At 41.5% G+C, this 13,479-nt stretch overlaps 1 protein-coding gene across 4 annotated transcripts in view; it reads right to left on the bottom strand.

The window, feature by feature from the left end:
• Nucleotides 1-13,479, bottom strand: part of FOXJ3 (forkhead box J3) — a 95,078-nt gene that overhangs the window by 3,057 nt on the left and 78,542 nt on the right. For all 4 annotated transcript variants that reach the window (XM_084785085.1, XM_084785082.1, XM_084785083.1 and 1 more), the window contains 6 exons: nucleotides 10,485-10,613; nucleotides 7,726-7,900; nucleotides 6,833-7,246; nucleotides 4,919-5,020; nucleotides 3,011-3,202; nucleotides 1,380-1,487 (listed from right to left, as the gene is read on the bottom strand). In XM_084785085.1, the coding sequence (XP_084641211.1) occupies nucleotides 1,380-1,487; nucleotides 3,011-3,202; nucleotides 4,919-5,020; nucleotides 6,833-7,246; nucleotides 7,726-7,900; nucleotides 10,485-10,613 (1,120 nt within the window). The remainder of the gene's footprint in view (nucleotides 1-1,379; nucleotides 1,488-3,010; nucleotides 3,203-4,918; nucleotides 5,021-6,832; nucleotides 7,247-7,725; nucleotides 7,901-10,484; nucleotides 10,614-13,479) is intronic.

Here is a 13,479-nt window from a genome sequence, read left to right as displayed (position 1 = left end):
AAGAAGGCATAAGGAAAAGGCTGACAACCACTTCACTAGTCTGCTCTGTTCTAACATGTTTCCAATCAACAATGCTATCAGGCGACTAGAGAGATGGCTCAGCTGTTAAAAAAGAGCTTTCACAAGTCCCATGTTCTATTCCTAGCAACCCAAATGGTGGCTTATAACTCCAAGTCCAGAGGATCTGATGCCCTTTTCTGACCTCTTCGGGCCTCAGGCACTCAAGTTGTGCATAGGCAAATGTTCAGGCAAAAACACCCATACACCTAAGAAAAATTTAACTTAAAAAAAAAAAAAAAGTCATTGGTGTACCAATGAAGTTAGACTGAGACATAACAAAATTTACTAAAAGCAGTCCTCTTACTAGAACTTAAAAGATATCTTTTGAAATGCTGTAAAATTCTTCCCTTTTTTTTTTTTTGGTTTTTTGAGACAGGGTTTCTCTCTGTGTATCCCTCGCTGTCCTGGACTCACTTTGTAACCAGGCTGGCTTCAAACTCACAGTGAAACGCTTGCCTCTGCCTCCCAAGTGCTGGGACTAAAGGCGTGCACCACCATGCCTGGCCTAAATTTCTTACCGGATTATTACTGTTGCTTGTACTCTTAAAAACAAAATTTTAAGCTACTTGCTAATCATTTTTCTCATGAATCTTTTAACATATGATTTTATAAAATGCTATGTTTTAAGTATATTACACTCTATCAGAAATGTTGATGTGTCTTTATTTAACAAAAAGATAATCTGAAGCCAAAGCAGGAGATGCAATCCGGCTTGAGCTCCAGCTACACAGCACAGTACCTGCAAATCACTAAGGGGCTGAGGTGGGGAGTGCAGCAGCAGGTACACTCCAGTGTCCTCCAGTTCATCCAAGGACATATCACTGAGTACAGCCCCCTCCCCACTGCCTGGCACACAGCTCTCTCCAGGTCTCACCCACCCTCTCACTGGCACACATTACTTGCTGCCCTTTTTCAGACAGGTAAAGTAAAGGGCAAGGTCAGGACCTGAGTCTTTGTTTAACTGTTCATTAACCCAGGAGTTCTGGGCAGCTTTTCTCTCCTGACCCCAATTTCTCGTCTAGGTGATCCTTAAGACTCCTTCCAGTTCTAACAGTGTGCCCTAGTCTCTTGGCTACCTTCAACTCATCACCTTTAGTCTGGATACTACTGTAGGTGGATTACTTCTCTGCAATCAGCAGAACAGAATCCACAGAAGCTAGTCAAAACAGGCCCCTGAACACTGTAATAAGTCGTGTCAAAATAAAGTCCTTAAAGACACTCTGTAATCCAGGCCATAAAGAGAGTTCATACCCTCTCAAAGCAGCCTCAAGCTTTTCAGTGTTAAACCCTAGGTTGCAAACACAGCACACAGACACTACCTGCCATCGTAGTTCCTGGAGTGTTGAGCGCCTGTGGGATATGAGGATAACCAGGGGGTGGCATCACCGAGGGAGGGAGGTTTTGCCTGGAGTCTATGTACAAATTTCCTAATCAAAAACAAGAGGGGAAAACATGTTACCACTACCAGCAAAACAAAGCTAGTACTAGAATCTTAACGGATGGTTACTCCATGAAGCCAGGGAGGTAAGGTAATCAGGGTGAGGGAGGGAAATCCTCCTGAAATGGAGCTGGCTTCTGCAACGGGCGCCACTCTAGGTGCTGAGCACACGGCCATAAGCTCATAGCAAGGACACTGACAGCTGTCACTTCATTAAAGTTCAAAATTATTTCCACGTCTATGACTTCATTTGACCCTCGTACTACCCACACAGAAGGCTAGACAGAACATTACCTCTTCTTTCTACAGAAGTCAAAGGAAGATAAAAGTTAAGCAGGCTTGCCCAAGGGCACAAATGTGGCAGAACCAGGACTAGGATCCAGATGTCCTGGCTCAAAGGCTTTTGCTGCTGCTCATCCATTTCTCTGTTGCTCTGAATTTTCCCCTTGACTATACATGTGAGTGAGCACGGGCTCACTAAGTGACCAAGGCAAAGTAACAGTAAAGACATGCACAAGGGCACAGCTAAGCCAGGCAAAGGTGACTAAAATGGACCACAAGTTTGCAGAAGAGACTCATAAGCCTCATTCAAATGGGATTTCAAGGGATTCTTAAGGCAGAAAGCCATGCGCCTATATCACAGAAATTACACTTGAATTCAGGCAATGTAATGAAACTGAAAAGCAACTACTACGTTTCCTAAGAGGGAAGAAAGCTCGATCTGTACTATTAATAAGGTAAAGCACACTGGATTTGGCTATTCCCAAGTTTTCAGTAGCTACAGAAAAGCCAGACCTGTGTACAGGCTTGAGACGGCCTCAGAGATGGCCTAGCCCAACATCCCTTCTATCACACATGGGAAAACAGAGAGGAGAAACCTGACAGAATCGGGAGCAGACACTCAGGCTTCTAAGCCCCAGGCTCTCACCTCTAAGATACCTTGCTGAAATTGGCACATTCCTAACACTTTCATTTTCATGGGGGTGGGGTCGGGGGTACACACAACAGAGGACACCATGATTTCTTTTTTCTATTCCCTCATTACAGAGCCTGCATACTTCTTCAAATGGACCTTAAGCTTCTAACATCCTTAAAAGATGGAACATTTTAATTTTTGCTGCAAGTCTACACAAATTTAAAGTGAAACAATTTTATAACCATGTTCTTTTTTAAAGTATCTTTTAGAGACTTGCTTAATAACAATAAAAAGTTAGATATCAGAAAGGATAATAGTAAATAATCCACACAAATCACAACAGAAATTTTGCCTCAAAATTTCAGTTTTTCAAGACAGGATTTCGGTGTGTGTATCCCTGGCAGTCCTGGACTCACTCTGTCGGCCAGGCTGGCCTTGAACTCACAGGACACCTTCCTCTGCCTCCCAAGTGCTGAAATTAAAGGCCTATGTCACCATGCCTGGCTCCTTGCCTCAAATTTCAACGATATACTTTCACATGAATCATCTGCTATTATTCCTTTCTTACAGACACAGTGAGCGTATATAATCCATACCTGCCCCGAGGTGCTGGGAAGGCTTTGCTGGGTGCATGGCACCGTGACAGACGTTCTGCTGAACATTGCTCTGTGAGTGGATAAGGCCAGTTTGTGTAAAGAACTGATTAAGAGAGGAACAGAGATCAGCGAACTGAACCTGATCTAACGACCAGTTCTTGAGGTCCGCCTGCCTCATACTCTCCATCAGACCTGTAAGGAAAGCATGTGAAATACAGTGAGCACAATCTAAATATTGTAGGAAACATCAACACCGGACACCCAACCCTCAGTCTCCATTCATTCAGCTCAGATTATGTGGTGAGTTGCACATGGAAAAGGTGGTATTTTTAAGATAAGTAAGATCACCCAAGGGGCTCAAATGCTAGGCCTGAAGCACCTGAATTCACCCCCGAAGCCCCACATTTTACAAATGGGGCATACATGCAATCTTGGCGTTTTGGGGAAAGTGAAGGCAGATCCCTGGGGCTCACTGGCCAGCTAGCCTACTTGGTAAATTCTAGGCTAGTGTAGGATCTTGTCTCAAAAATGAGGGCCTGAGTTTGGATCCCCATAACCTGGCTAAAAACCAAGTACTGCAGCACATGCCTGTAACCTTGAGAAGCTGAGGATGGAGCAAGAGAAAGAATACAAAGAGGACATGGGAAAACATGGACATAACAGAGGTCAGCCACTCAAGTCAGAACAGTGAGCCTCAGGGTAAATAAGAGACTCTGCCTCAAAACTAAGGTGGAGAAGGCACAGAGGATAGTCTCAACCCTGGCCTATACATGTACAAGCACACCCACATATACGACACAAACACATGAATTAGGCCAGAGATGGCTTAGCAGGTAAAGTGCTTGCTGTGCAAGCTGGATGATGTGAATTCAATCCTTAAAGAGTCCATGAAAAGGCCAGATGTGGTGGCGCACGCCTTTAATCCCAGCACGGGAGGCAGAGGCAGTCGGATTGCTGTGAGTTCGAGAGCCTGGTCTACACAGCAAGTCCAGGACAGCCAAGGCTACACAGAGAGACCCTGTCTCAAAGAATCAAAAAAGAGTCCATGCAAGGACAGAATCAATTCCCAAAAACCATCGTCTGATCTGTATATGTATATACTGTAGCATGCATGTTATGTGCCAGCATTTCTCAAACACATATAATAAATGGAAAAAAACTAAAAAGTAAAAGGTGGCTAGCTACTGAGGAACAACCCTTGTGGTTGTTCTATGGCCTCAAATGCAACAGCCCACACAAACACGGAAGTGGGTGCAGCAGCGGCAGAGAGATAGACTATCCAAAACCTGGTTCTTAAACATAGCTAGTATTCTCGCAGAACTTTTGTATGTAATGTCTTTTAGGAATTTTTATAAGCGTCTTTTAAAAATACAACACTGCAAAAGCAATGCCTTTCTATAAGAAGATAATGCTTGTGCACCTCCCCCCGCCCCCCGGTGTGTGTGTGTGTGTGTGTGTGTGTGTTTCTTCTTCCCTTTGAGATGCTGGTCTTCTAATCTCTATCCTAGCAAATAGCTCTATCACCTTACAAATACAACTTAGTACTGGCCCTTTTTATTTATACAGTATAAATAATGACCAGGTCTCTCTGTGTAGCCCTGGCTGTCCTGGACTCACTTCATAACCAGGCTGGCCTTGAACTCACAGTGATCCACCTGCTTCTGCCTCCCTAATGCTGGGATTAAAGGCCTGTGCTGCCACACCCTGCTTGTTGTTTTTTTCTTTACAGAATCTTATTACATATCTCTGGCAAGAGGAGTATTTGTTATCTGGCTCACTCTTGGCAATCTTTATATCTCAGCTTACTAAGTGCTGAGAGAGTGGACACATACCAACACACCAGGCAGGAGATGTTGCAGAGGAAATACTCACGGTAACTGGTTCTTTGTGAAAGGAACCAAGCCTTACCTTGGAACTGTGAAAGGTCTACATCTGACCAGTTAACACTGCTGGCAATTCGACAGCTTTCCTTCAGCATATCGAGTGTTGCATACCAATCACTTGAAACACCTAGAAGGTAATGTTGAAATTCTCATGCGAATGATTGTTCGACTTTCATTTCCCCATCTTGTTATTGACAAACACCACCATTGTTGCTGGGGATAAACTGGTGGAGCACCTGGTGAGACTATAGACAGGTTCAACGTCTTACACCACCAGAGTTATTCTCTCTGTACGTTATAAAGGATGGCTCTTATTTAGAAGCAATACAACGTAAGGACATGCTCCACCCTATGGGACTGGATCAGATCATACACTGAGAAGGGATGCTAGCAAACTTAGACAACCTTAGGTATGAGAAATGTCTTAACACAGTCTTCCAGAGAAATGAAAACATGCAAAAACAGTGCTGGGTTTACATTTCTGAACACCTGGTGTCAAAGTCAGGTCATCAATCCAAGTCCCACCATTCCCTGGCAGTGTCATCTTATGCCAACTGCTTCAGCTCTTTTGAGATATGATTTTCCTATCTATAAAACGTGCTAAGTTACACTGGATTTGGAAGGATAATAACATATCTGGGCTATCTAGTACACAATCGGTACTCAGGTAGCTTCAATTCCTGTTCTCTTCCTTAGACTCCTCGCTATTAAAGAAAATCTGTTTGGTCCCACCTCACACACACATGATATATAACTCAGATGAATGAATTATTATCATAGCCCCTATGATTACTGATTACTCTGACTCCAAGATGCTTTCTCTCTGTAAGTGTCACTGGCAAAGAAGCCTAACCAGGGTGCATCACTAATCATTTCAATTCCAATTGGACCTTTTTTCTCCCTGGTACCAGACTTCTATTCCTGAAAACCACCCAATTCGTTCATTAACCAACCATTCCCTCAAAACATACAAAGAACAGGCTTAAGTTCCTGAAGAATATATTGGTATCTATAAGGCATGCAAAACCGCTGCCTTGTCCCTGAAAAGTTTTAATTCTATTATACAACTTTCTCAAGGCATGCATCTAAAAATAAATGTTTAGAAAATATTCCATTATTTTCAATTTTATTATTGAAAAATTTCAGTTCTATTATAGACTCTACTATAACTTATTAACTAGAAAAACAAAACCAACCATTAAAGCCAAACAAAAAATATTTTAAAGTATTTGTCTGATAGATCCCTCCCCCACCCCCCGAGACAGGGCTTCTCTGTGTAGCCTTGGCTATCCTGGACTTGCTTTGTAGACCAAGCTGACCTTGGTCACAGCGATCTGCCTGCCTCTGCCTCCCAAGTGCTGGGATTAAAGGCGTGCGCCACCACACCTGGCCTGATAGATTTTTTTAAATACTCATTTTTTGTTGTTGTTTTAGTAAATAAAGCAAAAAGTAAACCACAGGTTTGAGACCAGCTCAGACCACCTGCTGAAAAACTCCTAAAGAACAAAACCAAGCAAATAAACAAATAAAACCCCCAAACAACAAGTTATTTACTCAAAGTCCTAAGAGCCATGCTGAAGATTCAAACACCAGTCTTTCTGGCACAGGGTGTGTTCTTTCTCTTACACTTACATGGCACTGCAAGCCTGCAAACAGATGGTGCACGCCATTCTCGTACATCTCCCTAGAAGCAGTGCCAGGATATAAAGGGACCTAACTAGACCTGTAGGGAGGGCCGAGTTAGCCCATGCTTACAGTGTTTTTTAATTAAGGAAATCTTCATGTCACCCATAGAGCAAATGAAGCGTAACTACAGAACTATGGTAAGTGAAGATTAAAAAAAGTAAAAAGGGTTTTAGTAGCAAGTACTACGTGAGGCCCAAATAACAAAAGACAGGTCTAATTCACAGCTATTCAAACACAGGCAGAAGAAACTTACCAGAATTACAGGGTACGGGCTGAGGGGGTGGGGGTGGCGGATGTGCTAACGTCTGATGCTGATGGTTTGGATGGTGCTGTATGTGCTGATGTGGGGAGGGGTGCTGGGAGTGAGGTGGCTGGAGCTGGCTGTGTTGCTGTGGGTGTGACGCTGGGTGCTGGGGGCGCTGTGGGTGCTGTGGTAAACCATGCGGTCGATGGGGTGTATGTGGAGACGGCTGTGTGTGCATCTGAGGGTGGGACAGTGAGACCTGTGCAACCGAATTACTGCCTGTGGCACTGAGGCCACTGTGACTGTTGGGCAGGCTGCTTTGGTTGTTGTGTGGGTGAGAGCTCACTGTACTGCTAGGAGAGTGTTGGTAGGAACATGAAGTGTGGGACTGCTGGGACGATTCAGAAGGGATGCTCATTAAACCTAAAAATAAAGGAGCCAATAATTTATGGTCAGATTTCTTCTTATCTTATGACACTGTGTACACACGCACGCACGCAGTTTTTAAAAAGTGCTATTAATACCTGGTCTATTAAACTCCAATGGCTACCTCACTGTTAATGCTAGTCAGAACAAACCCAAAATCCATGTATTCTTGTGTCTAATCCCTACCACTCCACCATTCCATATGCCAGAGATGTGGTGTGAAAATTCTTCAACACAGTGCTCCAGGATGCCACTGTAATCAAGTAAACTCTGCATGCAGGTTGTAATTAATGTGCTGTTCCTTTGCCACTACATGAACACACACAGAGCCCAATAAGCCACAAGTAGCATAATACAACCTCCCCCAACCTCATCATAACTGCTCTAAAATTAGCAAGTCTAACAGCTGGCCTATGAAATAATTTATCTACCCCCTACCCCACCCCCAAAAAAAGAACATTTAAAAAGGAGCTCACCTTGCTGACTAAGTGACTGCTCAAAAACTGACTTATAAAGACTCCGAAATGAGGCACTGAGATCTTCAAAATTGTATTCTGTGAAAAGCAGTTGTTTATCTCGTTCTGGAAGGTTGTATTGCGGCTGCTGCTGAGCCGTTAATGATTGAGAGACTTGTTCTGGATGGGTAGTCACCTAATAAAAGAAAATAATATGAGAGATTCAATGACTTGTGGAAAGGATTCATATGAGAGATAGGACTGGAATTCTCAGTCTCTCTGTCATGATTTCTACAGGCTGCATAGTACTATAAAGCTACCAACACTGCCTCCATCTCTGCATCCTCCTTATGTAAGGTCAAATGCCGTCAGCAGATATATGGCACTTTTTATTTTCAGGAAAGGGGGTTGGCTGAAGGGAACGAGAACGAAGAGGTAAACAGTACAGAACAGTGCTGCGGGTCCTTGGTGGAGAGCCGTACAAGACTCTGAGAACAATCCTAAGGCCTCCACATGCATGTCCACAGACACACATGCATACAAATACCTATACATAGCAGTAAGACAAAAATAAAAATTTTTTAAATTTAGAAGTTTTTATGAAAGGGAGTAGCTCCATCAGTTGAATCTTGGTGACTTTACACATAACCACACAAATCATAAAGGAAAAGCTAAATGGTAGGATGTTGACGGCATACTTCGTGATAATCCCCAAGCATGTGATGTCCTTCTACTTTGTGAGGCAACCACAGGGCAGCTTCTCATGCATCTCCCTGGTGCGGTGAGGCGTTGCTGTCTGTCTCTCCCCCACATGGCTATTACTGTTCAGCTGCCATATAAAATCTATTCCTCCGCTACAGCAACCCATTATTCATGCGGGCTGTCACATGGGTGCTCTGGTTTGACACTGCCCGCCATGTGAGACTGAGGGAACTGGCACCACTCTGATATGGTTTATACTGCATAATGTTACTTATTCACAACCACATACTTTTAAGTTTTATGTAGATTTTAAAGTTAATCTATGTAAGTAATAAAGCTGTTTAATCACATATAAACTAGATTCATGGGCTATGGACTTGTAAAAGGCTGCTTAAGAACTATTTGACCAACACTTTTATTGTTGTTGGGGGGTTTTGTTCATTTGTTTTTATTTTTATTTTTATTTATTTATTTATTTATTTATTTATTTATTTATTTACTTATTTTTTGAGATAAGAGTTTCTTTGTGTAGCCTTAGCTTTCCTGGAACTAGCTCTGTAAGACCAGGCTGGTTTTGAACTCACAGCATTCTGCCTGCCTCTCCCTCTAGAGTGCTGAGCTTAAAGGAGTGAGCCACCACCTCCTAGCGGTGACATTTTGTTGTTAAATGAAAATAGCAACCTATAATGTCTAGTTGAACAGTTTGACACACTCTCACAACAGGCGTGACATGTTAGCTCTTTTGTCCTCTAGTTTAGAAATGTTGTCACCTCCTCGCCCCCTTCTTGGAGACAGGGTTTCAGGTATCCGAGCTGGAATCTAAATTGGCCTTTTAACTTCAGATCCTTCTGCCTCCACATCCCAAATCCTGGGATTACACACTTGTACCACTTGTCAAATTTAAGGCTTCATACATGCTTGACAAGCACTCTATTTTCTGAGCTATATTCTCAAAATAAATGTGCAATGTTTACTTATTTTATGATACCAAGTCCTACTCTTTGCTTTCTTTGGTATCAAGACATTTTAAACTTGAAATCATTTAATGTATGCTTAAGTCTTTTTACATAGCAATCTCATTATCTTTAATCATCTAAGTACAGTAGGCTCTCCACATCGTGGCTTCTATGTGGACTCAACGAAACAGATAAAAAATATTTGGGGGAAATTCTTTTGTAACAGATCCTTTCTCTTCTACTAGTCTCTAAATTACAGAGTCAACTATTACAAATCACACGCACATTAGGTACTTAAGTCATTGAAATACTAAAATATTTAAAATAAGTAAACTGTGTAGGTCACGTGCAAGTACTATACTATTACATATAAGGGACATGAATGTTGTGCTACGTAGGTTTTTTCCCCCCCAGCTTCCTGTAATCAACGGAGTAGGGACTTGGTGTCCCGACATTATACTTTTATTTTCCTGAGTTGGTGCTGGAACCAGGGCCACCACCGAGCCTCATTCAACCCCTCTATACCCGGCTGAGAGGGGCTGTGCCCAGTGCCACTACTGTAGGACCGAAGGTTGCAGGAAACCTAAATGATAAGCGAGCCCGGACGACTGAGGAGACCAGGGAACTCCCTAAGTAGGTTTTTGTCAACTTGAAGCTACAGTCATCTGAGAAAAATGATCCTCAACTGAGAAGATGCCTCCATTAGACTGCCCTGTGGCCTGGAGTCATCTTCTCCTAAGAGGTAACCAATGAATACAAGAGTTACAAATAATCACACATAAGTCCCTTCACAGCGAGACTTTGTTTTCCAGACCAAATGAAAAATAAGTCTGCTCTATTGGCTCAACTTATTGATTTGTGAGAAATACATATTTCTTCTTTCATTTATTTTATTCATATGTATGTGCGGGCATGCATGTACCATGACACCCATGTGGAGGCCAGAGGATAACTTGCAGAAGTCAGTTCTTTCCCTGCACCATATGGATCCTGGGAATGAAATACACAGAGCCACTTGACTAGACTATCTCTGCATTTTTAAATTGGCATGTCAACTATGCTTGGTTGAATTTTTGTACTAAATGAGCATCCAACAAAGAAACCAACTTCATCAGGACTTACCGGTGTATAACTATGAACACTTCCAACACTGTTCAAATTAACAGACGCCAAACTCTGGTCTGAGAGACTGTTGTTAAGGCTGCTTCGAGGGCTATCACTACCATCCTGATCTGTATTGTATAATGTTACCTGGAATCAAAAGAAAAGCAATACCTGAATACATAGTTCCTACAAGGAAGAGGAGTGTAAAGCAGCACTACAAAACCACAACGGCGCCTACAGCAAGACACAGAATGCCAGCAGTCTTTCCTTCAGTGTTTGCGCCAACTTCACTTTCAAATGTTAATTCCTTGTTCACTATGAAACAATTCTCTTACTGCTCTCAATCTAAAATACATGCCTATCTAGAACATAAAATAAATTTAGCAAGTGTAATTACTAAACATTTAATATCAGAAGGTAATAAAAAAAATCTATCATGTGTAGTTTTATATATGGTGTATGTGTCAATATATGCATACAAGTATGCTTCCTTATTAAAAAAAAACATAGGCACTGTACTGTCTCTGACATTAAAAACACATACTCATAATTCCATGAATGTGATACAATTTTTTAAATTGGCATATCGGGCATATTGAAAATTGTAACATAATTTTAATTAATTAATTAAATAGCCATTAACCTAACTACAAGTTAGCTTTAAATTTTCCATTCCAGGGGCTGGAGAGATGGCTCAGTGGTTAAGAGCATCATCTGCTCTTCTAGAGGTCCTGAGTTCAATTCCCAGCAACTACATGGGTGGCTCACAGCCATCTATGATGTGATCCGACGCCCTCTTCTGGTGTGCAGGGTACATGCAGGCAGAGCACTGTATACAACATAATAAATCTTTAAAAAAATTTTTTCATTCCAGTAAACAAATAAAATGAAGAGTGATGTTCTATATTTTCTGTAAATTCTTGATGACTGGCTTTATAGAAAACAGCAGGAGTCTCCCTAGCTGCTTCCACACGCAGTTTGCTACTGTGTTGCTTAGGTACAAGCACAGAAAGCACTAATGAACTTCTCATGTAACTGTGGACAGACTTTGATACATCAAAACATGCCATGTATCACATTTTAAAAACCTGAAGCTGCAAAAAACAAAAACAAAAACAAACAAACAAAAACAACCTGAAGTTGCAGTATGGAATTAGAAACCCTGGCAAATAACTTTTTTTTTTTAAAAAGACCAGGCTGGCCAGGGATCCGCCTGCCTCTGCCTCCTGAGTAACAGGATTAAAGACATGTGTCACTACAACCTGGTCAAGTAACTTTTTATACTCAGGAAAATCTACTGTTCTACCTTATGCTTGATTGACAGTTTACATACACATAATGTCATCTGGAAAATAATGATTGATTGACTCTTCTCTTTCACTTTTGGTTTCTCTGTGTAGCCTTGGCTGTCCTGGACTTGCTTTGTAGACCAGAATGGCCTCAAACTCACAGAGATCTGCCTGACTCTGTCTCCTGAGTGCTGGAATTAACGGCATGTGCCACCACGCCCGGCAATAATGAGTTCGTAAGTGACAGTCTAAGTGTTGACATATTTCACTATACAATATAAAGCTAAAACAAAAATAAAACCAAACAAAAAAGCCCACCTGCTAACATCACCCAATCCCACTAACATTAGTGGAAAGCTAGCAGACTTACTGTAGTGGAGTCTCCTAAAATTCTAGATTTTTTGTTTGAAAGCTCAGCTTTCAAGATAATGCTGACTGTTTGCCTTGAAGCAGCAAAATCCCTGTATTCATTTCTAAAAAATTACTTGCCAAAACTTAATCATCTGCCAGTTGTTCTTCTGAGTGAAAGCAGCAACCCATGAACACAGTAGCTTCTAACTCAACCAAATAAATACATGCCTTGAGATACTTGCTGTACTCAGTACATAGAAGTGTTTGCATCTTCCCCACAAATATGTGCTTTGTGGTAACAATTTAATAAAACCATTTTCTGCTTTACCAATATAAACCTAGTTTTAAGTTTTGTTTAGCTCAAAATCTGTGCAGGTGAAGAACACAAAGGCCTACTAGTACAGAGGGTGTCACTGCCTCAACTAAATGCCAGTAGGCTAACGTTACTCACCTCTGGTTTTGGCATAACAGTGAAAATACAAATACAAAATCAATAAATATGCTATTATGAAGCTAGTTCTGTCCTCAATGGCCTCACCACAAAAGACTGAGTTCTCAGACATCCACAGCTGACTACATTTTGGGAACTGATGACACTACCTCAATTTTCCCGAAGCCCTGCTGCTGCTGCTCCTAAGCATTCATGTGGGCAGCCACCCTCATGTCTCCTGCCACTATAAGAACATCTACCACTACTGACAGTTTTCCTAGTTTAGAATCACTTATGGTTACTCTTTGACAAAGCCTTGTTTCCTATTGCACTATCTGCTCTAAATACTATTGCCTTCCTCCTATTAAAGTATTTTATCTGATTGAGAAATTTATCATTATCTTTTATAATTTAGACTTCAGATCTACACAGAAGATGATTTTTCCTTGTACACTTATCTAAGACATTGCTGGATCTTATTCAGAGTCTGTCTAGTCTTATGTTAGTACCACAGTTTTATTTATAATAAACTTTTTTTTGCTTAATTCTTGGAAAACCAAATCCTCCTTTAAGTGTGTGCATACACGCAAACGCACAACACACGCACACACCTCAAGTGCCAATCTCAGCAATGTTGTCCACCTCTTTGTGACAGTGATTCTCGTTGATCTAGAGTTTACAACTAGGCTAGACTGCCGAGCCCCTAACGCAGGGCTCCTTCCTCCATCTCCTCATTATGAGGGCGACAAAAGCACAGTACCATGCCCAACATCTTCACAAAGGTGCTAAGATTCATTCAGGTACACACTCATCTTTGCAAGGTTCTACGGTCTGAATATGAAATGTTCCCCACAGACTCAAATGTTTATTTGGTTGGGTTTTTGTTTGTTTTTCTTTTTTTTTCTTTTTTTTTTTTTTTAAAAAGATTTATTTATTTATTTAA

The sequence above is a fragment of the Acomys minous genome (genome assembly GCF_964271855.1).
Source record: "Acomys minous genome assembly, chromosome: 6".
Taxonomy (NCBI): Eukaryota; Metazoa; Chordata; class Mammalia; order Rodentia; family Muridae; genus Acomys; species Acomys minous.
This window is presented reverse-complemented; position numbering and strand designations above follow the sequence as displayed.